This window comes from Dicentrarchus labrax, unplaced genomic scaffold, assembly GCF_905237075.1.
Source record: "Dicentrarchus labrax unplaced genomic scaffold, dlabrax2021, whole genome shotgun sequence".
Lineage (NCBI taxonomy): Eukaryota > Metazoa > Chordata > Actinopteri > Moronidae > Dicentrarchus > Dicentrarchus labrax.
This window is the reverse complement of record NW_026136721.1, coordinates 21847392-21873439: the sequence shown is the minus strand read 5'-3', so window position 1 is coordinate 21873439 and position 26048 is coordinate 21847392. Positions and strand designations below refer to the sequence as shown.

At 39.8% G+C, this 26048-nt stretch overlaps 1 protein-coding gene across 1 annotated transcript; it reads right to left on the bottom strand.

Annotated features, from left to right (window-relative positions):
* Positions 1 to 47: 47 nt before the first annotated feature.
* On the bottom strand, positions 48 to 9027 carry si:dkeyp-118a3.2 (retinitis pigmentosa 1-like 1 protein). Its single transcript, XM_051385288.1, has 6 exons — positions 8740 to 9027; positions 7060 to 8250; positions 5880 to 6197; positions 4914 to 5031; positions 4094 to 4204; positions 48 to 959 (listed from the first exon to the last, which is right to left on the bottom strand). The coding sequence occupies exons 1-6, from the start codon at positions 8801 to 8803 to the stop codon at positions 785 to 787; spliced, it is 1977 nt and encodes a 658-aa protein (XP_051241248.1). The 5' UTR covers positions 8804 to 9027; the 3' UTR covers positions 48 to 784.
* Positions 9028 to 26048: the final 17021 nt, after the last annotated feature.

Genomic DNA, 26048 nt, shown 5'->3' with positions numbered 1-26048 from the left:
GGAAGAACAGAAAGATCCATACTGGGAGGCAAGAACAAAAGCACAAATTCAACATTATCATTTTAATTTGGTACTGCTCAAATCATAAATGACGAAACAAAAGTCAGGAGTTACATTGAATAAAAATTAAATCAACTTCATCTCAATAACAAAATATTTTTTTCTTGTAGGCTAGTGTTGTACTTTTTAATGAAACTGTGTATTATGGTATGATACCTCCAAAGCACTTTATGAATAAGTAGAACTGAATTGCTGATAAAACAGGGAAACAAGAACACATTTCAAACCTTTTGTGTTCAACAGCTTTGTACAGCATGACTGATGTGGTCAGTATGTAAAAACCTTTCTTAACAATTTGATTGTAGCCTAAAGAGCTTACAGACATCTAGATTCACAACAATTTTACCACATTTGCACACACACTCACATACATGCTCAAAGTATTTTAAAACATGCTCTTTCTATTCATTTATTCATAAGTGTGCTCATCTGTCAATGCACACCCCTACATCCACGTATTCACACATGCCAAATGTGTTACAGCATCTCTTTCTTTCAATTTACACTCACACAGACATACACACAGTCATAAACACCAAATACAAATGTGTTACATATACAGTAGTTATTACAGTCAGAATCCAAGGCAGTCTGTGTTGGGTTGGTTAGGGTTCAAGAATTTAGGGTAATTCATTAGGTAGATTTGGATTGGGTGCAGGGATGGACAGTGGCTTTTGGGGGGTTTATTTAGATACAGCAGGAACTGACAAAACAGTTGGGCACCCTAGAGAATGGAAGTCCTGAGGTCTTGTGAGGAGTCTGGTCCTGGTCCAGTGTTGGCCGACTCCTCTGTGGAGGTGGGCGGGAGGTCAGACATGGCTATCGCATGCTCCTCTTCATGCTGCTCTTTGTTTTGGGCCAGGGTTGAAGCCACATCAGATGGGTCAAGTGCTGCTTTCCTGGTAGAGAGGACATTAGGGCAGTTGGGAATCATTTAACAGTTGTAATGGATAAATTGCAGAAAGGGAAAAGGCACGGCTGAGAAATAATCACTGTCAGAGTACACGCAGTAGAGGCTATTCGATACAAATGAGGATGAAATCTGCTTTGCTTTACATGAAAACAAAAACAGACTGATTCTGATAGGACACTTGGGGCACCAGTAATATTTAAACACAACTTAATTTTTATGTGTTCATAATGGCTTTTGAACTGCTGTTGAATATGGCGCTGCGAGTAAATTTGAATATTTTCACTGCAAGGTCTGTTTATTTAATGACTTCCACACCAGATGGAGAAGCGTACAAACTGTGGTAGGAGAAGGAGATATGCTGGGAGGTAATGACACACCCAGATATAAATAGATCACTTGACATTATTGACTAATTGCAGGCGATGGTGTCCGGGATGAAAGAATTTCTAAAAGTGCTGCGTGCGTTTTAACATGTCCTAGTCGATTAACCCTCAAGGGTATCCAAACCGCAGTCATAAGTGTCATTCCAGATGTATAAAGCATGTATGCTGAAGGGCTGTATCTCATCCAGAATGCTGTGCTGTCATTCATAAAAGCCTCAGCTGTAATCTGCCATGGTGCACAATAGAATTCTGCTACCTGCCCGAACCTCAGGGGTCCTGCCAAAGTACTAAGCATTTTATATAATAATTTATTTTAGGAGATTCAGACTTTTTTGTTAAAGGAACTTAGGCAGCTTGCTTGTCTTTATTAGTTCTGCTTAAAGGCAAATACTTTTCATTTCAAATGTTTTGCTAACACGAACCCTGCCCTCCTGCTTTCTAAATAAGTAATGTATGATGCTAAGTTTTAAGGAGAAATAAAGGAAGGCTTGTTCAACAGCTGCTAGAATACAAGTTCAGCTGGTATGCCTCAGGATTGTAGACCAGTCAAAGTCACATGCAGTCCTTCCTTGTGATTGCAAACCCACTATTTTTTACTATAAAGTTTGATATAATTCTGAGTAGGGCATATTATTACTTAGGTTCTATTCAGTCCCTTACTGGAGCTTTTCTTAAAAAATTGTGGTGCATGCTGTGATGTTTTTAGGCACTTTTTTTACATTGTAATTGTGGGAGAACCTTTTTTTTTTTTTTTTGTTAGCTTGTTCCATTGAGGATAAAATCTTTAGTAGTTTGATGACTTATGCCTTAACGTTTTGCGTAAGGGACTGCTATGATTGGTCAAATTTGCAAAAAAGTTGTGGTGATTGAAAAAAAACTGCAAGGTCATGCAGAATTCATGGTGGTTGAATTTGTGTAAATTGTTGCGATTACAACTTCCTGGAAGGGCTGTCTATTGCAACCATTTACCTGCTGTTCCAAAATTATCTCCAAAAGGCTTTTCTCATGGCTTCCACAGTTCATCTACACTTACTGAATTTGCTTGCTTTGCACCATGGCCTCTGGCACCCTTGTATTTGGCACTTGGTGCCTTTATTGATGAGATGATACTGCTGCTGAAAAAAGTGACTTTTAGCTTGTACTCTAAAAGTGACTTCTGGTGGTTGTTGGCGGTGTTTTTAGTGATTCCCTCTTCCAACGACAACTGGATTGTCACCGCTGCTATAAAGTCTCTTAACAAGGACACATTTCAAGATGACTCTTTCGACTGTTTAATAATTCAGTTTTGCTTTGTTATGGTCTGTGCTAGGCACACACCAGATTTCTGTTTTGCACACTTCCACTTGCATAAGGAACAGATATGCACTCATAGGATTACATACACACAGCTTGAAGTGTGTACATTCATTTTGTTTCTATACAGAGATTGTCCTATCTTCAAGACTTCTGTCTTGTTTTTTCTCTTTTTTAACACACATCCTCACCCCATACTTTCAAAGGGTCATTCCTCACGCACACACACTTTTGGCTTATTATTGATCCAAGCCTGCTAGTCTGATTAAGAAAAATAGTGGCATTACCCAGTAATGCTTTGGGTTCACAGGACTCACACTCTCATGTGACCCAGTGAGCAGCCTCCTGAGCGCATAGCTTGCAAAACTGCCAGGAGGGAATCAGCTGAGAAGCACACAACTGGTGGTTCCTATGAACCGCAAGTTTTCAGGTCAGTGCACCACATTTAGTCGGCTGACAATGGACAAGTCTGACATCCGGCTAGTGTTAGTGACAAGGGGACTGATACTGTAGAAGTCAGTTTGGTGGTAGCAGAAAATAAGACACTGGAAGGAATGTGGGAGAGAGAAAGTAAGAGAGAGAGAGGTACTCAGTGAGCTCATGGCAACCTTGAAATTAAACCGTGAAACTGCAGACAAAAGACCTGAGTACTGTATTTATTGCTCCCTATAAATATAACATTGCAGTGTTTAGAGATCTTTGTCCTTCAATCTGTGATGAAGGTAGGTGAAGGCTGACAATGAGATTATTGTCTTTGCTTAATCAACTTTATTGGGAGATATTAGCACAGTATGCAGATGTTTTGTCTGATTTCTACCTTAAGTTTAAATTTTTTTATTTAGCACCTGTAAAAGGAAAGAAAAAGCCAGTGCTGCTATTCATGGTGCAATGGGTGTTCGACAGTGCTCTTCACTGCCATCATCACCAAATTAATAAATATTTTTTGAAAGAATGGCATTCAGCAATCCAGTAGAGCTCCAAATCTATCTCAAGGAGCACAAATTGGTAGCCCAATTTTTTTTCCCTTTAAAGGACTAGTGTGTAGGATTTAGTGGCATCTAGAGGTGAAGATGCAGATTGCAGCTCGCTTCTGTATTTGACGACCTGGGAATGTGAACGGGCTGTTAGGAGAAACTACGGTGGCCGAGAAACTCCCGAAAAACGCCAGTGTTTGGTTTGTCCTGTTCCGGTCTGCTGTAGAAACATGGCTGTTCAACATGGCAGCCTCTGTGGGAGAGGACACGCGCCCTCCCTAGATAAAAACAGGTTATTATACACTAATGAAAACATACCTATGAATATTATATTTAATTTCTGCCAATAGATTGTCCTAAATGTTACACACTGGACCTTTACTTTATAACCCACCTGTATGAATCAATATACATATGTAGTTACCTAGGTAACCTCTAGATGTTAGATAGGTGTTTACATGTGAACATACTGTTGAGTGTCCCCGTTTCCTGCAGGAAGTGTCTCGTCACTGCAGTCACCTCCTGTAGCTGCCTCTGGTTCAACACATCCTTCCTCACATGCCCGTTGTAGGGCCAGGGCACTGCATACACATGTACACAGACAAACACACAAAATCTCAGATATTACTGTTATTACTGACTGTTGCCCTCCTACAAATTAACTACATGTCTCATTGGGCCATGTGGAAAAATAATATAAAAACTAATACTTCATATTACTGAAAGACCATTCTCTTTTTGTGAGATACTGAGAACAGTCTCCTCATGTCATCATCTATCAGTGTTGAAATGTTAGCTGCAGCTTGGGCAACATCAGAGGCAATCATGTACCAGCACTGCTGTAAGTCCCATCTGTGATTATAGCACTGTTGGTACTACAACTAGCAATCAGATGGCTTATTTCGGCTATTACAGAAGAAGCACTGGGATATGGTTGGTACTTGTGTGAATGCAGACTAAGTATTATTTTAATTTCCATTCATAAAAAATTAAGAAAAGAAAAGAATCTGTTTTACAAAGCCAGAACAAAAAATCATGCTACACTGTGGTAAGATTAGGGTTGTAATGGAAATCTATTTTTGTATGAGGCTGTTGGATGTACAATTTAGCTCAGCCGTCCCAAATTATATCAATATATGGCAGGCTACAGGAAATTATATTGGCAAGAAGTAGAGCAGAATTAAGTAAAAGACATCTGGACTGTACTTTCAGTCCAATTTTGGGCTATAACACAACTCTTTTGAAAGATTATTCCTGGAGATTAAGTGCACAGAAACCAGTGCTACCTACCTGTTTTTGTTACGACATTTGAGTATATAGATAATGATCACAATGGTCTCCAAAACCAGGAAGACTGCAGCAGCAATAGCCCCAATCTTCCAAGCCTTCAGGCCCAGCTCACTTGTCTCTAAACAGATACATTAAGGCAGAGAGAGCAAAAAGGGAGGACAGAAGAGGAGGGAGGCATCGAATTTAGAGGTGAATATACACTCATTTATCCATCAAAAACAAGAAATCTGATACACTACGCTTTGGAACAACTAAATCAACTGTCCCTGAACTGCCCATAAAGGATGCTGTTCTCTGACATCCCATCTATTTTACACTCAAATCACATTACAGTTTCCCAGAAAAAAAAAGAAAATACCTTTTTTACAATCTACCATCCAGCAGTTTAAATTGCCTAGCTCAAAGGGGCGTGTGTGTGATGCATAGGGGCATAGAAAGAGTAGAAAGTTAATACTTCTCATACATTTAAATGAGGCAGAAAATAGCATATTATATTGTGACAAGATGGTCACAATTCTCTGGTCTTCCCCCACCAGTCAGTGTGTGTAGTTAGCCTGCTCCACTGCTTATTCAATTGGAACAACATCAACTTGGCCATCTGCATATTTTGTTGGCAGAATGACGATGATGATCTGTTTTCTTCTTTTTATTCTACCCAAGTTTTAAGCTGCAGAAAATCTGCTGTAATATATACCCAAATCCATTTATAGTCTGATATGCAGTTATGAAGACTCTCTTGAAAACTATATATTATTTTTATTTTAAAGGTCAGTTCCCTTCATTTTTGTCTTTATTGAGACATGAAGAAGTAATTTAATCAAAACCAGAAGAGTGCATATGGACCCAAGGATAATTGTATTATATTGTATTTTCTTTAATATTTTGATATATTTTCATCATTATATAAATATATATATAAATATTTCATTATTTCATTATTACTTTTTATATTATTATATATTTTACCTGTGGTTCCAGCTGTATCTTCCAAACGCTCCTTGGCCTCCCCTGTTTCCTCCCCTTCTGCCTGAGGGAGTTCAGCTAGAACATCCTTCACAAAATTATCTATTGTAGGTTGGGCCACAGCAGGGTCATGTGGCAAAAGGTCATCAGTAGGGGTGATGATCTCGTTGCCATGGTTAGATTTCTCATCACCAAGGGTGTTTCCTTCAGCCTCGACCCCACCTAGGGATGGGCTTGGAGTGGGAACCTGGTTCTCAGAGCTCTGTTCTATGGAGGTGTCAGCAACATCTTCGGTCCCTGGGGCAGAGATCACCAGCACTTCTAGGAGAGGGGTTTGGTATGTGACACACACATGAAAATGAAGCCAAGAGGCCACAGTTTAGGGTTTGTCGAGTGGACTTATGGAATGTAGAATAATACATAGATGTGCTGCAGCTGAGAGTAGCAGGGTGGTCATGATTTGTATGCATTTGTAAGCTAATGCATACTTTGTAACAGTATCACTGCATCTTTGCATGAGCATCTGACCTATCAGTCTTTGCATATGTCACAATAAACATTGGGCTTTTTAGAAGAATTTTATAAGTTTCGTCTGATAAATGATTAATGTTCCTGTCAAGATATTCTGAGTAAACATTTTCTCAAGTGCTTTCTACCAAAAGCTTGTTGAAAACATTTCAAAAACCTCCAACTAAAATGCACAGCTAAAACCAGAGCAGCTAATGATCTTTGCCTTAGTTTTTCAGGACATAGGCTGGCAACCAATATTATTGTAAAGTGTATTTAAGGGGCTTATAATCTTCATTTAAGAGCTTTCCTCTCTTAAAGTAGGTTAAGATGCAAACAATGCAAGCTTAACCAAAGCTGCTGAGTCTAATGTAACTGAATGTTTAAAGCCACCCTCCACTTCCTATGTTCCTACAGTTGGGTGTTTGAGCTTCACTGTGCAGAATGATATTTATCTGCTGAAAGTGGAAAGTTTCCCTGCGCTCATTGAAAATCTGATTGTAATACATGTCTGGCAGGGATATTTAAAGATAAATACTGTTGCAGTTTTGCAGGTTTTACATATTCAACGTTTCAGATAGTCATTAGATAAGGATGTACTAAAAGTAAAGTGAATGGGGCAGCCAACATATGGAGCTCATTAATGAAATGAACACATGTTTGCACCATTTCTCACCTTGATCCTCTTTCTCACTGCCATGTGAGGTCTCCAAAGCAATCTGCTCCTCTTCTCCTGCTTGCTGGTCACCCAACCCCTCATTTACCAATGCCACTGATTCCTCCTTGATTGCACTCTCTCCGTGTATCCCACCCCCTTCTGCTTCCCCCACTTCTCCACCCTCTGCTTCTAACTCTTCACCAGCTCCTCCCTCCACCGCTAAATGGCCATCCTTTACTTCTGGTCCCCCATCGTCCTTCACTGTGTTTACCTCTTCCTCCTCTTCTACTTGCTCTCCTACTACAGTTTGTGTGGTCTCATAATTATTAGAAGGCGGTACCATCACCTCACCTTCCATTTCATCTACCTGAGTTTCTTCCTCCAGAGCTTCGTCCTTCCCCCATACATCCCCTATCTTTTCCACATCATCCGCCACCAGACTAGGGTCAGACTCTACCACTGTCTCTTGCTCTGGCTCTCCACCCACTACTGTTTCTTCAATCTCCTGTGTGTCTGTTTCAGCTGCTCCTTTTTCTTCTGACAACTCAACCTCCCTGTTGTCCTCCACCCCTGCCTCCTCTACTGCTAAATGCCCTCCAGTCTCTTTTAAAGCAGTTACATTTTCCCCTACAACCTCATGACTGACTTCAGTGTCTAGAGACTCATCTATAACCTCCACTTCCTCTGCTTCTTTGCCTCCAGTTTCTACACCTGCTGTGGTCTCTTCCACAGATCCGGCAGCAGTCTCATCCTCCTCCTCAACAACTCCTTCCCCCACTTCAGCTACATCTTGAAATGTATCCACCTGTGCTACCTCCTTCTTCTCTTCAACACCAGTATCTACCCCCTTGGCGCCCACATCTTCCTCCACCTTCTCCTCCACTGCCTGCTCCAACACCTTTGCCTCTGTGTGACTTTCAGACTCTGCTTTTTTAGCCCCCAGTGCATCCTCCTCAACTGTGTCCTGCTCTGCTGCCTCATCTGCTTTCGCTTCACCTCCTCCTTCCACCTGCCCCAGAGCTGCTTCCACAACCCTCTCCAGTAGCTCCTTCAGCACTTCCTCTGCCCCACGACCCTCCACCTGCTCCGAGGCCTCCTGCACAGCCTGCTGAACCTCCTTCAAGCTGGGGGGAGCCACCACGGGCACCACCTCTGCAGGGATCAGCTCTGGTTCGTGGGTTAAGACCTGGTCATCTTGGAGGTTGACTACTGTGGAGGATTGGAAGGAGGTAGACAGACTTAAGGAGACCGTATCAAATATTGCTATTGTTTTGTTGCAGCTGCAAACACCAGATAAACCTGGAGTATAATCAATGGTGTTGTGTGTTGCATTGATACGGATGATGAAGGAAAGTTGACCACTCAAAGATCGTTGGACTGTAGTTATGGCATGCTTAATTATAATGTTGTCTGCACTGCAAATTACTTGATTGATTTATTATGTCATTAATGCATTCATGCATTTGTATTTCTTCCTGTGTTCCTTTACTCAATAATACATTCATTCACTCATTTATTTATTTATTCCAAATACAAGAACAGAAGGAGCGCAGTTTTAAGTGCATTACATGTAGGTGCAAGGTTATTGGAAATATCGGATAAATCTGTGGTTTGGAGTCAGTGTGCAGGTGTTGGTCTTTTCATCAAAATACAAAGATATTATCACATAGATTATGTAACCAATTTATGCAACCCTACCTTCAGACGTGCACTGTTGTATCAACAAAACCACCAGGAATCCTTTCAAAAAGCAGTACTCCATGTTGTCAGACAAAACATAAAAAAATATAGTCCAAAAAAATCCCAGTCTCTCACAGGAAAACACTCTTTACTTCCTTACGTTTCTTCGATCTTGCTCAAAAGTCAAATGTGAGTGTGCACACCACCACAAGACATATGCTGAGTGTGTAGAACCTGGATGGTTGGACAGTAAATTGGGCCTGGGCAGGGAGGATAATGTTAGCAGGTGACGCTGAAAGGAGGGAGGGTGAAAAAACGAACATCGCCATGTTAAATATTGCCACCCTGAGGTGTCTTCGTACCACCAGGTGTCTCTTTGGGAGTTTGGGGGGGTGGCGGTAAAGTAGCACTTCAGTGTTAAATGCTTTTGAGACTCTTACAAGGGCTGTGGTGAAGCTTGGGCGGCATGTCACACACACAATGAACTCTGGAGGAGCAATTAAAGGTGGGCTGTGAGTTTGGGGTGTGAGTGATGCTACCATTAGGGCTTGGCATAGAGCTAGAGAAAGTAGATTGGAGTGTAGCAAAAAATAGGCAAAAGTTAATAGCATAATAATGAGCATAATAATACTACAATTCACCTGACAAAAAGAAAAATTCTCTTGAGTTAATGTTTTCCCACATAAGATGTGTAAAGGCTTCCCTTGTGTGTGAGTGTGTAGTATTTTTATTAATCACTTTATGGCCTTTCTTCCGACTACTACACTATACACTGTACTTCTATGTCACCAGTCTTGTGCACATAGCTAGGATTAGAACGGAACAGTGATAGTGATGCATCATGGTTTTCAACTGTTAGGTTATCTAATAAAGACACCCATGTCTATCATGTTATGTAATACAAAGAATGTTTATGTTCCATGGATGTCTAGCGTGTCACCGCTCAGTCTTACGATGGCATGGTTAGTGTAGAATACACGGAAATTGGAAGTAGGTGTTACATTAATTGGGATCTATCTGTAACTATACAGTGTCAGCCACAGTGAATTGCTGGAGGCAATGAAAAGTCCCCGGTTGAGTTTTTGTGCAGCAGTTTATTTATATTCGAATCCAGGTTAGCATCATTGAGACGTCCCCACTGTACACAAGAAACACTTGGAAATGTTTAAATTGTCTCTGTGGATGCAGCCGGGTATGAGGTTGAGCATCTGTGTTTTGTGTTAAGTGTGGCCATTGACATTGGAAAATATGAGAAAATTAATGATCAAACAAACTTAGTGCTGTATAAATACAGTGTAGGTAATGGGCTGGTGTGTTGCGGAGAAGGTTGTCTGCCACCACATTGCCCAGGACTGAACTATCTCAACTATGGGATTAATGTTTTAACTTTTCATCTAGCGCCATCACCAGGTCAAAAATTTTAATTTGTCCAGCATTTTGTTTTATGCCCAAATACCGACAAAACTGACATTCCGATCCGCCTTAACTGTATTTTGTTTTCCGTTCTAATTAGCAAGTGTTAGCATGCTAACACGCTAAACTAAGATGGTAAATATTATACAGCATGTTAGTATTGTCGTTGGCATGCTGATGTTACATTTAGCTCAAAACATTGCTGAGCCTCACAGAGTAGCACGGATGCTCTATCTTGTTCAGTGTCATTTGACAAAACATATTATATATTACATATTGAGACAATGGCATTGTGTCAGTCAGGTTAGTTTCAAAATGGAGCATAATTTCTGATTAAAGAGAAACTTGTGGTGTTGAAATTGCCCCAGGTTACCAGAGGATCAGAAATGCCTGATAAACATTGCTTTGGTCATACCATCCCAGCCAAGTAAGATATAGAGTCATAGTTTGATACATTTTGCACCATCTATCTTTACAATTTCATGCTAAATCGGCCATACCATCAGCTGTGGCAACATGAATAGAGCCATTATACATTTATTATTAATGATGGCTGGGTCAGTGGGATATAAGGATTGTGTGGTTTAGTTTAAACTGAGTAAATGTACTTCATTGTTGCAAGAAAAGCCAGTTTGAAAAGTGAAATTCTAATCTTTTCCCTCCAGGTAAAGAATTCTGTCCACACAAACAGTATGTCTGATATCTCGTGCCCTTCACTTCCCCTCTCCCCTTTGAGAAATATAATATGCCTTTGGTAGATCATACGTTGCTGCCCTGTGATCTGCCCGATAATACTAGCCTTTCTGGGAAACCTTAATGTAGCTTCGCCTTTTAATGAAATCAGCTGATCCTGACCAAAGGCTCCATTGACTCTCATGCCAAAAGACCAGCGTGACAAAACTATAAACCTGTGGCATGGAACCAATGATATTTCTTGACCCACAAGCTTATTGTCTAGCTGACTCCTCAGCAGGAACACTGACAGTCTGCTCCAAGCTATAAAACTAACAACGGAAAAAATAGAGACTTTTTTTTCCTGTCAGTGTTTGTATACGAATATGTCAGTGTTATTCTCTGTGGTCTTTGTGTTGCTTTTGAAGCCATAGGGGGTGCTGCACAGTGATCTCTACTTCAATTCGATTTTACTTGACAATTCAGCGCCAAATCTGCACTTCTGCATATCAAGAGTCTCTGTTCGCTCTCAAAACAAACCATAGATAGAAACTGAGACTTGAGGGCTTCAGAGGAGCAACAAAACATATCTGAATTGTTTTCTTCTTTGCTTACTTTGTCGCATTCTTTTGAAATCTCTCTTAGTTCTGATCTCTCTCACTCCCTTTTTCTCTTTCTCTCATTTTCTCTCATTCGTGACTACAGGAGATTAGGTCTGAAAGGTTAATACAGTCACATGAGCTTCACATTGTGCGTTGTGCTACCAGGCAGGAGCACTTCATACTTGGCTTGTGACTTGGCTGGAGAGGGGGATTAGTATAATGATGCATACTGTATATTGTCTACATACACAAACATATAAGCCACTTCACCCTCTTTAATTTAATTTTATTTCTGACATATTTATACTATCACAGGCAAACTCATGATCACTGACTACTACACACACTGTATAAGTCTTGGAAAACCAAATTCAAGTGAGTGAGAGTTTTACACACAAATCTTGATGATTCCTAATTGCATGTTTACTTGTTACTTTGATCTGTAAAACAAATGTGTCTCATTCAGACAAAAGAAAACATAGAAACAAATGTAAAAATTAAATCATATATGGTATTTTCTGTTTAGTAACCATTCTTTCTCACTCTCCCCAAAGCAGTCTAAAGATCATCTTTATTGCATGTTATTTGATAAGCTAGCATGATCACGGTGAAAGTAAAACTTGTGCATGATTGTGTGGCTTCTTAGACTGGTCTATGTTTAGGACTGGGAGGAGCAGCACCCTTTGCAGTGCTGTGAGTCCATATGAGTTGCTGTCTGTATTTCACATGTCACTGTTGGAATTTCAAATGTGCTCTCCATGAAAAGGGGTGGGGGTTGAGGTGAGTAATCAACACTAACCTCTACCCTGCCCTGGTCCACTGTCGATACACTAACTACTGATCCATAGCACCAAAATATGGCGCATCTTTACATACATTACACACAGTTAAAGTGAATTGGTCTTACTTTTTAAAAATGTATACAGTTGGCCTGTATTTCAGCATGTCATTAATTTCTATGAAGAAAACTAAATTAAATAGTCATTTTTAAAGTTTAGATCATTATTTAAGGTACAAACTTGAATAAAGTTCAATCAACCAGAGCTAATAGAACAATGCGACGAACACACTGTATTTGTTGAAAAAGAAACCCAAAAATAAACATAATACAGAGAATTGTATAAAAGTTATTCAAAATATCAGGAAATAGTCTGCTCAAAATTCATCCAAGTCACTAGTTTTTTCTATGAAAACAAAACCTTCCTGCAGTTATTCATCCCTCCTTCCTTCCTACTGTTATGGTTGTGCATTGAATATAATATGATTTAAAACAGCTATAAGGAAGTCAAAAGACAAAAAGATTTGCAATGTCTCATGATAAAGAAAAACATGCACAATTGTCATAATTATCGTAACATTTATGCCTTCCTTCACTTCACCTAGACACGCACAAAAATGTAGCACTATACAGCAATCAAGTGTCCATTTTCAGGGTGAGGGGGCCAGTGTCTGAGGGGAGCAGAGATTTTTAATGGAGCTCACTTGCCCTAATAATTAGGAACAGTAATAACGAAATGGAATATTTACAGGAAGAAGATTTGCCTCTTGAGTTTACATTAGACAATGAAGGGTCAATTGCACAAAAGGATACTTGAGCTTCCAGAGTAATGGAAAAGCATTTAAAATGTCAGTGGGAAGAGCCTGGTAAACAACTGGTGGAAGGGTAAGAGGCTCTTGAGGTTGAGGTCAATGACCGAGGCCAGCAGAGGGGGCTCGCAGCTTTAAATGGGCATTAATAATGAGGAGGATGTCCATAATCTTCAATAATCACCGCTCTCTCTCACTCAGCAGTGGTCCTGTCAGAGGCATCAAAGCTATTAATGTAACGTACAACTGTGTTGTGTCTCAAGACTAAACATATTGAGTAGCCTACTTTTTGTAGTCAAAAGAGAACTGTGTCGTTTGATTTATTTAGCTGAGAAATGTTTGAAACGATATGTCATTCACAATACAAGAAGTTCTATTTCATCTCATCTCTCCCTCATCTCCCTTTTTTTCTCTCTCTCTCTCTCTCTCTCTCTCTCTCTCTCTTCCCTTCTGTGCTCTCTGTCTGTAGTTTCAGGAATTTTTCAAAAGGATGTTCCCCAAATATCTAGGACATCTTTTTGGGTCACCATTAAAATGATCCTCCAAACTTATAAAACATGCAGAGAAGTTACCTTTTTTTGCATATATGGAGATCTGAGCCTTCCTGCCGACACAAACAACAACAACATCAACCAGTACCAACAACAGGAATAATGTATGCTCTCATTATTATTCCTATTTAGAGTTCTAATTTATTCGGCCTTAGTGGGGAACAGCAGTTTCAAAGGAAAAACCATGAAGAGTGGCTTGTTGATAAGGCACGAAAGTTAAGTCAAATTATTCAGTCTCCCCCTCTGTTTTCCCCTCTTATTTTCTCTCATATATGAAAACACAAACACACACTCTACATGCACACATCACTCAACATCCCCACTTCAAGCGGTGACAATTTACAATTAATTAGAGAGAATCTATATTTCCTTGCTTGTTTATGCCTAGTTGCAAAGGCTCTATGATCCACAAAGCTCAAAACAGAGCAGTGAAGACAGAAGCCCAAAACCTCCCCCGTCAGGTCCATATGCTTGGAGCAGCCTTTATTACTGAACGATTGACAGCCGCATATGAACTGCCAAATAAAACATCCCAGTCACTCCCCCTCATAAGAGTACATCCAACACCAGAATAGAGCCTGCACGAGTGGCATCACTCCTTTCGCTCACATTTTCATTTGCTGTTTTGTTGTTTAGATAGCATGATAATGATGGTTTCTGAGAGATCGACCTCTAACCGTGCCTCATTGTTAAATCTTAGTTATGGGTGTGTTTGTACACGTGTATCCCTCTGTGTGAGCACCTAATGTGAGAGAGAGAGGGAGCTAGAGAAGGAGCCCATTTGTCCAACTGCTTTCAACCACTACTCTCATATGCTCATATTATTGTCTGCCAACATACAACAGTTTCTTCTTCTGTGATGTTAAAAAAAAAAAAAGAAAACAATACCTCTCTGCACATTTCTGCTTCTCCTTGTAAAATGGAACACTTATATAAGGCACCATTGTGGATTACATAAATGTCTCAAAGTTATCAATATTTCATCCTCTGTGCGTTTGATGTGTTTGGTAATTGGATATTTATGTTGTGGGCTTCCTCTCTCAAAACCCCCGTTGCACTTTAGTATTTGAGTTCATGTATGTGTGTGAACATAGTATATATAAAGTTGCAATGTGCAATATATATGCATATGGTATGTGTGTCTACATGCTTGCATACACACCACCTCAAGTGTGCATTTGTTTTTGTGTATGTATTTTATTGTATGTTTGTGTGCTTTTGTGTTTCTACTTCTCTTTTGCTTTTGTAGTTTTCTTGGAAAGAAGACAGTAGTAGTGGATAATATTAATAGTGGAATCATTCAACAGAGGGAAGTATAACGTCTCTGTGTGTATGTATGTTTATGTGTGAGTGTGTCTGTGTGGTGGTCCGAGCCCTTTTTTAGCCCAAGCGTTAGACATGGAAAGTCAAGGAGGGCCCCCCACAGGAGAAAGTCAAGACTGCTGGAGTGTGTGTCTGTGTGTGCAGATAAAACAGTGCTTCTATCAATGCATTTGTGTGTGCATATGTTGTTTTTGTTTGTCTCCTAACACTGGGATGGTCAAGTAGAGTAGTAGTAAAGCTGGGAGGTTTCTCTGTCTTGTAGTGGTGTGTCCCCAGGGCGGACAGAGCTGGTGGTTCTCCTTTGATGAAGACAGCGAACAAGGAGAGAAAAGAAGAAAGAGAGAAAAAGGGGAGGAGCACTAGTATGGGACTCCTTAGTGGGAACTTGAAGCTAATAAATGTTTCAGGTTTCTGACAGTTAATGTGACTAAAGAACTGCCTGTGTCTAGAAAGTATCTGACAAACCATTCAAGGACCGACATGGGTATCGTAGCATGGCGACTGGTTACTCTGTGGAATAAAAACGAGCAAATGGAGGAGAAAGAGAGGAGGAGTGTGCGCCATATTCATGGACCGAGATGGAGAGATGGAGATACAGTAGGGATGAAAGCGGCAGCTCACAACTCAAATGTAGTTCCCTTTTGTAACCAAGCGAGGGAGCTGTTGGGTTTTATTTCAGTGATCCCAGAGGAGTAGAAGGAGTAGCCTGCCAAGACAAAAAAGAAAGAGAGAAAAAAAACAGAGAGATGGGAACAGAAAGAGGGAGGGAGGGTGAAACAGTGAGACAGCGAGGAGGAGGGAGCGAAAAAGAAGGAGCCTGACTAGTACCTTCACGGTCCATTACATCACTGTTCTCTATGAGAATACTCCTCTCCAGCTTACGTCAGTGGGAAAGACTCCAATCACACTGTTGGTACAGGAGCAACACCTTCATCATGATATAACACAACAACAAACACAGTCCTTCAACTCCTAACAGCTCCTAACACTGCAGAAGATGCATGACACATGTGAGATCTGGACCTCACATTACATGCTTTGAAGGTTAAAATACATGCACCGGAGATGTTAAATATACCTACAGCATAAGGGGCATGTTACAAGGCAGAGTTGGTAAACATGAGAGCAAATGCAGCTCCTCATAGCTATTCTGGTGTTCTAGACAGCTTTACTGCTCATCAGACTAACAGCACCTCTGCCCCGCTGCGGATGTGCCTTCTTACCTGCCTGCCTCCTCAGCAGTTTAGCAGAAACTCGTCTCAAAGTACACAAGAGAAAGGGAGAGAGAAAAGAGGCTGCAGCAAGGTGTGAGTGTGTATGCGAGCATGAGAATGTTCCCGCATGTAAGGGTATTTGCGCATATTCTGGACCAAGGTCTGTTGGTGCATGCCTGTGAATGTGGGTTGTGGGGGTGTTACAGCCCTTACAGCCCTGTGTGTGTGGGCTAATGATCCCAAGCACTCTTCCTCTGCCATGTGAACGCAGCTCAGTGCCTGGAGGTCCCAGATAACCTGTTTGTGTGATTTTGCTGTGGCTGCGGATATTCCGGTCTTATCATCAATCATTAGACTTTCTCGCTAGCTGTTTGAATCAGGTTTACCCTGCTGTGAACACATTTAGTGTAACAGGATCTGCGTGGGTGTGTGTGTGTGTGTGTGTGTGTGTGTGTGTGTGTGTGTGTGTGTGTGTGTGTGTGTGTGTGTGTGTGTGGGTTTGTGTGAACGTGCACATGTCCCGCTGTGAACGCAGATACAGCAACACTCAGCACTGGACATCGCAGCAGGCAGCACCTGAGAGAGATTGAGAAAGGAAGGTGTGTGTGGTGGGAAAATGCTGCTTTATGAAAAGGTGGAGAGTGGAAAAAGAAGACGGTAGGAGGGAGTGAGTATGCACTCAAATCAGCGAGCACCAAACAGAGCTGTACAGTAATACCTGAGAGACACAGGGTGCATCATCTCGCAGGCACACACACACGAACATGCACACGCAGTCACACACACACAAACACACACCATCCAGGTGCAGTGGCTGGTGTCTGCTAGTGATGAAGCGGCTCCTGCAGGCAGAAATAGGTCAGAGACCTCAGGGCCTCTAGAGTTAGGAAGGTTGGCCTCTCTGTATCTCTGTCTATGCCACAGACACACACACACACACACACACACACACACACACACACACAGTACAAACCATCCAATCCCAAGACTATAACCTACCTCATATCCAAAAATAGGCAATCTGTCTGTCTGTTTTGCTTTACTGTAGTATAGTCATGTCATGAACACATACAAAACGAGAGAGAGACATTTATTGTGTGTGTTTTTTGGAATTTCAGAATCAGCTTCATTGGCCAGGTATGTGTACACATACAAGGAGTCAGTCTAGTTACATAGTTCCAGTAACAACTTTAGCAATATATTGCTTTTAATGGTCAGGCCTGGTAGCATTCATGGTAACTTGCTGCCACCTGTGTGTGTGTATGTGTGACTTAGAGGCAAATTGTGAATTTACTTAATTTAAATTTGTTTGCATTAAAGCATGTAGAATGAGGTACTGCTACCACCAAGTCATCTATAATTTACATGCAATTGCATGATTGGACAGCATACTAACCATAGTTTACATGCAAATTTGCAGTTGGACAAGCGCAGACCATCCATAGTGTCCATGACCACAATTCATGGCTGACAGCACACAGCAGGTCTCCATCACCATGCAAATGGTAAAAACCCAAAAGGAAAAAAGAAGGATTAAGTGTGGAACAAAACTTTGTCAACAAAATAAATCTCTGCAAAATAGAGTATATAGAGTCATTTAGTTTCAGGAATGAGAATAAGATTTACAGAAAAGAACAACCTAGAGCAACAAAACCCATAGTGACAAAACCTATGAACTAAAATATTTATCTCTATAAACTTATAAAATATAAAACATCTTCTATTAAAAATGCATTAACAGTGGTGACATTTGTAGAACACTGAGCCACTGTGGAGCTAATTAATTACAGCTTAAGTGCAGAAGAACGTGTAAAAATAATACATCCTTTTTTAAACTGTATTAAAATGTAATACAAAAGTGAATTAGAGGAAGTACCAAACAACCTTCACCTGAAATACCACAGTTCAGGGGCCATTAACATTAAACATCTAACCTGCTGAAATGTGTCCATTTTTATGTCATCACAGCTCAGTTTTGGGGGGCTTTTTTAGATACACAGGTAATTCAGGACAGGCCATTTAGACATGGTTGAAACTGAAAACAGTGATGTAATCAATATTTCCTCTGAAGATTAAATTAAAATACATCTTCAACTAACAGAAAACTTTTGCTTAAATTCCTGCTAACATTTATACATGCACAAGCAGATGTGACATCAGTTTGAATTCAGAAAGTTTGTTTTGGAATAACCCCAAAAATACTCACTTTTCTAGCTTCTAACTTCTACTTTTGACCAGTTTTTCTGATGAGGGTAAGCAAAACAGGCACTTTCTTTGACAGCAAAGTCCTCACGCTGGCTGAACTAAGATTTGTATTTCTCATCACATAAACAAAAAGATGGAAATCAATAAACCTACTTTAGGTTTTATATGTACATGTTTTTCACATTAGTGTGTTCACTTATATATATTTGTTCTCATTTCAGTTTGTGGCATTGTTTTAAACAACTAGTTTTGCTTTGTTTTAGTCTAACAATCTACAGCACATACACTAAGATAAGATAAGATATTTCCTTTATTGATCCCCCCTTAGGAGAAATTCTGATTGATACAGCAGCAATAGGGCAAAGTAGTGCAAAAGAGAGTAAAAGATATCTCTGAGCAACAGTTAAATAAGAATAAATGAAGTCACTACTCAAAATCTGTGCAGATTTAAACAGGAATAGGTTCCTGTTTCAGTGTCAAGTGCACAATAATCCCTATAACAAATTAATTAACTGGCCAGTTGCTTTAGATATTCTGAAAACTTCAAAATAGAAAGGGTTAGTCTAGGGTTAGCACTATTTGAATTGGTTCACAGAATATCAACTGAACATAATATGGAACGACAAATCACAGTTTAGGCCAATTCTATGAAACCACTGACTGGACCCAAAGAAAAATGTAAAAACAATATTTAGAGTCCAATTGACTGACAACAATCTCGGTTCACCTACACTCCAGCTGTTCGAGGGGCGGTGATTATTGAAGATTAGCACCCTAGAGGGCACTTTATCACGTTTTCTCCACTGGAAGATTTGTTTTTAGCCAAAACGACACCAAATGTCAATAATACATTTGGTGTCTGAATTATACTGTTTATATCTATGTCAAAACCATTATTGAAGGAAAGAAGAAAACATCAATAACACCCAGGTCCTGACTGAAGTCATTGAAATTAGTCAGCAACCATAAGATCCTGGTTTTAATGTGGCATCTACTTTCCAGACAAGCAAACAAACTGACACAACCACACATAAGCTGCCTCTTTCCCGCTCTCTCCCTCCAGCTCTTCTTGTCTATATCTGAAAGTGGGATTAGCAGTTATGGCCGAGTTATTGGAATGAGGCTTACCTGCCAGTGGAAGCCTAGTCCTCAGTCCCTCAGCAGAAGAGAGGGAGATTAGCCCGCTATGTAAACACACTGGGATTACTCACTACCAAGGATTAATGGACACATGGATATACTGTTGGGTTATGTTCCTACAGCATGTATATTTATGCATTTATATGAGCCTTGAAACCAGGGCTTTTCACTCTCCATGTTCCTACATCTTAAAGATTACTTGCAGTGAGATTTACCTCCACTGAGAGTTGGGGCAGTTTGAGCCTTTCAAACACAGAAACTGATGGGTGGAAGATTAGTCAGCAAATCTAAATCGACACATGACAAACTGTTGAGATACGCCTCCTCCGTTTTCAAATTTGAATCGTGCTATGGTGTTTACTTACAAGTTGTGCCCGTGTCAGTCAGTTGGTGGCTATTTATTTGTTAGAATCAATATTGGTATTTTTTATTCTGTTTACTTGCAAGTTCTGCCCAGTCAGTGAGTCGGGAGCTATTTGTTTGTCCAGAATCAATATTTTTGTTACATCCTCACCTGCTAAGCAAAGCAGCTGCCATGGCAGGGAAAAGACCTTATGTAACTTAGCGTGGAGCCCGCCAAACTGAGTTACTATAGACAAAGGACATGTCCGTGTGTGTGTGTGTGTGTGTGTGTGTGTGTGTGTGTGTGTGTGTGTGTGTTTGTATATGCATGTGCTCGTCAAGGTTTGCTCTCATTTTTGCAGGAGCCAAATCAGGGAAGGGCAGTGATTCGTTGTGCCTCATTTGAAGTACAACTTGGAAATGTAATTGGTCTCCTGACACATGCAATTGCGCCACACACACACACACACACACACACTCACACAGTCACATGCTTGGTCTCTCACTTGCTCATTCTCTGTTTTCCATGCCTTTGAACCCATCAGAATGCATTAGCCAGAGAACAAAGACTGTGTACTTTGGATGATGTTGATTAGTCAATTACACAACAGGGAGTATGATAAGAAAACTCTGGCGGATCTCATGAATATAATGCATCATTATATCCTCCTCCAAATCTTTTTTTTTTTGAGAGGGTTCCCTGTACTTTTGACAGATCATATACCGCACAATCTGTGTTGGGATAGGGAGAACCATAGGTTGTCAATCAGCCTTTGAGTGCCTCTGAGAAAATGAGAAAGTCTTACTTCTACATATCACTTATGAAGTATGAGCATGTCAGATGGGGAGCGCTGATGGAGTGGAGTATACATGACATTTTCTACTATTTAACAAGGTTTCACACATTTACAGCAGTAGATAATAATTATGTACTGGATTTTCCTTTGATAATAGAAGAAGAAGGCAAATAGTTTCCCTTTTGGACAGGCCGTAACCTAATAAAATTGAACAATAAAATACAATATGAGCTCATCTTTCCCTTAAATCTGCTTTTGGTCCCTGGATACACACGTCTTGACTATCTGTCAAATATTAGGTCAGGCATTTCAGAGGAGCCTTCTTGTTGTTCGTTATTCTCTGGCTTACTGAGGGAGACATGAAGGAGCGTCTTCTCCCTGCTTCAGGTTTCAAAGCCGTGTTACAGCTACGCACTGGAAACAAAGCATATGTTTTCATCTCGACTTTTAAGAGAACCTACTTGCTATTTATATCCCATCACCAGGAGAAGAGAGATGACAGCTCTCTCTTCTTCTGCTCTCTCTCTTTCTAAACTTCCTCTGATAAAAAGAATTAAGCAATCAGTCATTTTCTCTCTCCCTACAGCATTCGCCGTTGTGCAGCATTGGCTCCAGTACATGAGTGTGTGTCTGTGCATGTGTGTGTGACTGGTGTCTCTGATCCCTCACCTACATATAAAAAGTACAGAACCAGTTAGCTGTCCTCCTTGGATGACAACTGAAGCAAGTCAAAGCTGCGTCACAATTGTAACTTTGTAAAATAAACACATAAAACACAATATATTTGACATTAGATTTTAAATAAAATACAATTTAAATAATATCATTCTAATGAAATGAGAAATGCTTTCCGAGATGCTAGGTGTGAAGATGAAAGTGGCAATGCTGCTGTTCTGCTCGGGAGGGTGGGAAAACACAGAGGTACGAACGAGCAAACAGGGAAGTGAGCGAAAAGGAGACAAATATATCGTCTGACAGGTGGCACACTTTCTCTGCACTGTTCCTCCCTGAAACCGATGATAAGACACCTCGCAAATGATTTAGGATAGAAGAAGACAATTTAACATTGTTCATACCAGTTGTTTGTTCTCCACTGATCAGTGTGCTGCGCCGCAATAAGTTCATATAGAAGTGACTTAATCTGAAGCAATGCTGTTCATTGAAGGTTTCTATACAGTGGCTCTGCTTCGTTTTAAATATGCTTTCTGTCCTGTGTTCTGTATGCTAAGATAGTGGGGTTAGGGTACATTATACCATGCATTAACTCTATCTTCATGAAGTCATGTCATGTGCTTTGGTCTATTGTGTTTCAGGGTCAGTGAAGTATATATGAGCACACCCCAAAAATGAAATGCCTCATTCTAAGGTAACAAAAACACAACAATTCCTATATTCAGGTGATATATATGTAGCCTATGCACTAATGAAACCTATTAATATTATATTTCATGTCTGCCAATAGAGCCTCATAAATGTTACACACTGGACCTTCAAGATCCAAGTATGCAAGCATTCATCAAGACAATAAAGTCACGTGAAGTACAGATTTTTCACTGGATGAATAGAGAAAAAAAAGCTCAGTATGGTGGCACATGGTTAGCACTGTCGCCTCACAGCAGGAAGGTCCTGGGTTCAAACTCCTGGGCCAGCTGGGGTTTTTTTGTGGGGAGGGGAGTTGTGCCTGGGGCTGCGGACTTTCTGTGTGGAGTTTCCACAAAGATATGTTGGTTGCAGGAAATTGGGGACTATAAATTTCCCATATGCATGAATGATTGTGTCAAGCCCTGTGAATTTGCGACCTGTCCAGGGTGTTCCTTGCCTCTCGTCCAATGTCAGCTGGGATTGGTTCCAGATCCCCACAACCCTGAAAAGGATAAACAGTTTTAGATAAAAGATGGACAAAAAGGAAAATAGATGATTTTCTCAAACACACAAGTCAAAACTAAAGTTATAGTTAAATATGATGAAGCCTTTCTTGATGTCTGGTTCACTGTCAGTATGGCATTTGACCCTTGTGTCTTTTGTGTGAAAAACTGAGATAAGAAACATGCATCATGTTCAAAAGACAATCAATTTAGCTTGCTTTGTGACTAATTTCCCCAAAGGGTTAATGGTTAATCAAAGTTGAACTGGACACTGGCAGTCAAGACAAAATTCACAAATCCAAGATGGAAAGATAACACCTCTGAGACATCTCTGTAATATGCTAACAGTCTCAACAATTAACAATGATTTTCTGGCCACTGAGCGTTACACATCCTCATCTAATGGGATTCATCTAATTACACTGTTTTCTGCTTGTTGTCTTGCCTCTGGGATAGCTCACTGTTGAGTTCTCTCGCTCTATCTCGCCTCCAGGAGCCCTGTAAATCTAAAGATCACAGAACCTGAGGAACATTTTAATGGCTGCTGAAATGAGCATCTCTTCAGGCAACAGCTCAACTTTCTCCCACTCAGAAACTTTCCTGGAGCATTACATGCGACCCACCAACTACTTTTTCACTGCTGCCTACTCTCTTGCTTCATGCGGGGTCCTCCCACCACTGCCTACATGAGGGGAGTTCTTCCCATTCAAACTGCTCCGGAGACCATCTAACTTAATTGCCTTCAGGGTTTTTGCAGGGTTTTAGCATGTGCATGAAGCCTTCAACATGTAGGCCGTTCTCCACCATATTCATTAGCATCAGACTAGAGCTTCCACATATTCAGCCAGCTTAAGTGGTAGCTGCTGTACCGGTGTACCTACTGGTGTCCAAGTTCATGCTTTCTGAGCTTGTCTTATACAATTTTTTTTTTTTTTTTGTTACAGAGAAGCACTATAGTAATAAACTGTTAGACTAGTAAAGATAACTGCAAAGTCAAATTATAATTACAAAACTTATCCTATATAAGCCATTGCAATCCATCAAGATCTAAAAATTTCTGTTTGGCCTCACGCTGAGGGGATGGGCCATTGCGTGCATTTTCGGCACAGATGGACAATGTTTACACATTTGCTTGAGCTTTGTTACAGTGTACAGATCATGATAGGTCGACATCTCTTTCACTCTCCTGTTTTGTTTTGTTTTTCTTCTGAAAAAAGGATTGCACCTTATGGAAGGACCACTTCCACTTTAAATATTCTTAATTGTGCATTTTGGTAAATTCATAAACCTCAACCTGAGCAGACGTCTGATGAGCAAGAATAAAGAATAAGGTGAAAGCACCTATATGTGGGTGTAGGACCTTATACTAGTAATGTTACACTAGAGTGACAGCTAGTGGTCAGCTGATTGAAAAATATCCAGCTGCACTATCTGTTATAATTTGTTGTGCAGGCAACCAATATTTGCACAGCAGACATTTCATCTTGTCATTCCAGGAAACACACAGGTATAATTAATAACATTAATGATGAGTAAATTCCTTGGAAGTGTCCCGGTAAGCCCTGCAGCTCCACCAGCATGCTAATAGAAACTAGTTAAAGGTATCAGTAACAAGTCAAAAATTCTGCTGTGAAAAAGGTATTTTGTGTACACACTTTCTGTAATTAAATGATGGCAGTTTGTCTGGCTGAAACCACTAACTGTGAGTCATTGTTTAGCCATAACCGTATGTTGTGTGGTATTACATTTACAAACTATAAACTCTTGCTAAAATAACCATGAGGAAAGTGACAGAGTTGTCTCTAGCTCACATGTAACTCATCATAGCCACAAACTACTAGTGGCATCTGAAGAAAAGAAAAACGTAGGTGTAAACAAGCCTGAAATGTTAATAATAATCATGAAAATAGTGAAACTCGCTGCCTGAGACTTTCTGCCCACAAGAGAAAGGCTTTCTCAGTCTTCCCACTCAGCGTGTGTGTTAACTTGTTTCCCCATCTTGGCAATTACACAAAACATTCTCAGTCAGCATACTTATTTTACCCTTATTTTTAATTTTTTATTCATTATAATTTCATGAAATTGTGATTGATTTTTGAGATAACTGCAGGAAAATATTTTGGGTTTTTTAGAATTATATAACATTTGTTATATAAGCTTTCATAAAGTTTTGTCACACATAAAACTAAAATGTAATGTGAAAAGCTTTATATGTTTCTCCAACCTGTCATCCATTACAAGTCAGCTTGATACACATGGTCATTGGTGACACAAATTCTCTCCATTCATTGATTAAACATGTTTTTCATAATCACTATAGAAAAAACATATTTAACCATTTTTTGTTAGGATATGTTAGCATAACACTACAGACTAGAGCCCAACTGATATCGGTTGACTGATATTATCAGCCGATAGTGGCCTACCACAGACCTATGGGTATTGGTGTATATGTGATCCGCCAATATGAAAATTGATTTTTGTGGTAAAATATTGGTGTCACTGAAAAGTCTATTCAGCAGATGATTTAAAATACTGTGGGAAGCAGCACAGAGTTAAAGAAGAAGAAGCAGCGCACAGTAACGTCAACTACAATTGGTTGACAATGTTTATGTAAAATCATGTTAAAGAATATTTAATTGAAATGCTCTTTAATTTAATTAAGTTATTTATTTCAGAACGCAAACTTTGCTTTGATGCAAAATCGTTCTATTTTCATTCCAACTCAATAATTCACTATATATCTGCCGCAATATCAGTAATCTGTCCATTTTCTCCGCTAAAATCAATATCAGTGTCAGTCTCAAAAATCTCTTCAGCTGTCACTATACTTATACTATTTATAAGGCAAAAAAGCCACAAAAATCTCATTACTACTATCAGCTATAGTATATTTGAACAGGCCAATATTATGTTGGATAAAAAAATATAATTTAATTTGCAAATCCTATTATTAATAAAAACTAATTTCTCTCCAGCATATTACATCTCATACTGTTTTTAACCCATTGAAGTGCAATAAAATTATATTTCAGTTTAGTGCTACTTTGCTGTTGGCCAATCTGAGACCATTTAACTAGTCATGGATTTAATGGCAGCTGTACAGTTCAGTCCATTCAAAAGAGCCCATCTATATTAACCTTTCAGGAAAGACAGGACCCATGATGTATCTTTGTAAACTGGGGTAAGAGCACTATTATAATGAAAAGCCCCCAAGGTTGTAAACATTAAGACAAAAAAAAAACTGTCCAACAAAAATAATGTTATTGAACAGCTTAAGGCTGTACATCTGTTTGGCATGATAGATCAGTCTTGGTTCCCAGGTTTGAAAATACATGTCTATGCACATAATCACTGGACAGTTCTGGGTCACTGAAATCCAGTGTGAATTGATAAATGAGTGTGAATCATAAAATGTAATACAGATCTGATGTTCCAACTTTTTTCAATTTTGTCATGCTCCATTGTTCTGATTTTCTCATTTCCCATTTTCTTTCATGGTTTCACATAATAAACCAAATTCTTTCTACTTTCGTCAGTATTGTTATGTCTGGTTGACAGTCCTCAGGGTTTGCTGTTGGAACACTTGGTCTGGAGACTTTAGATTTGCTTTTTA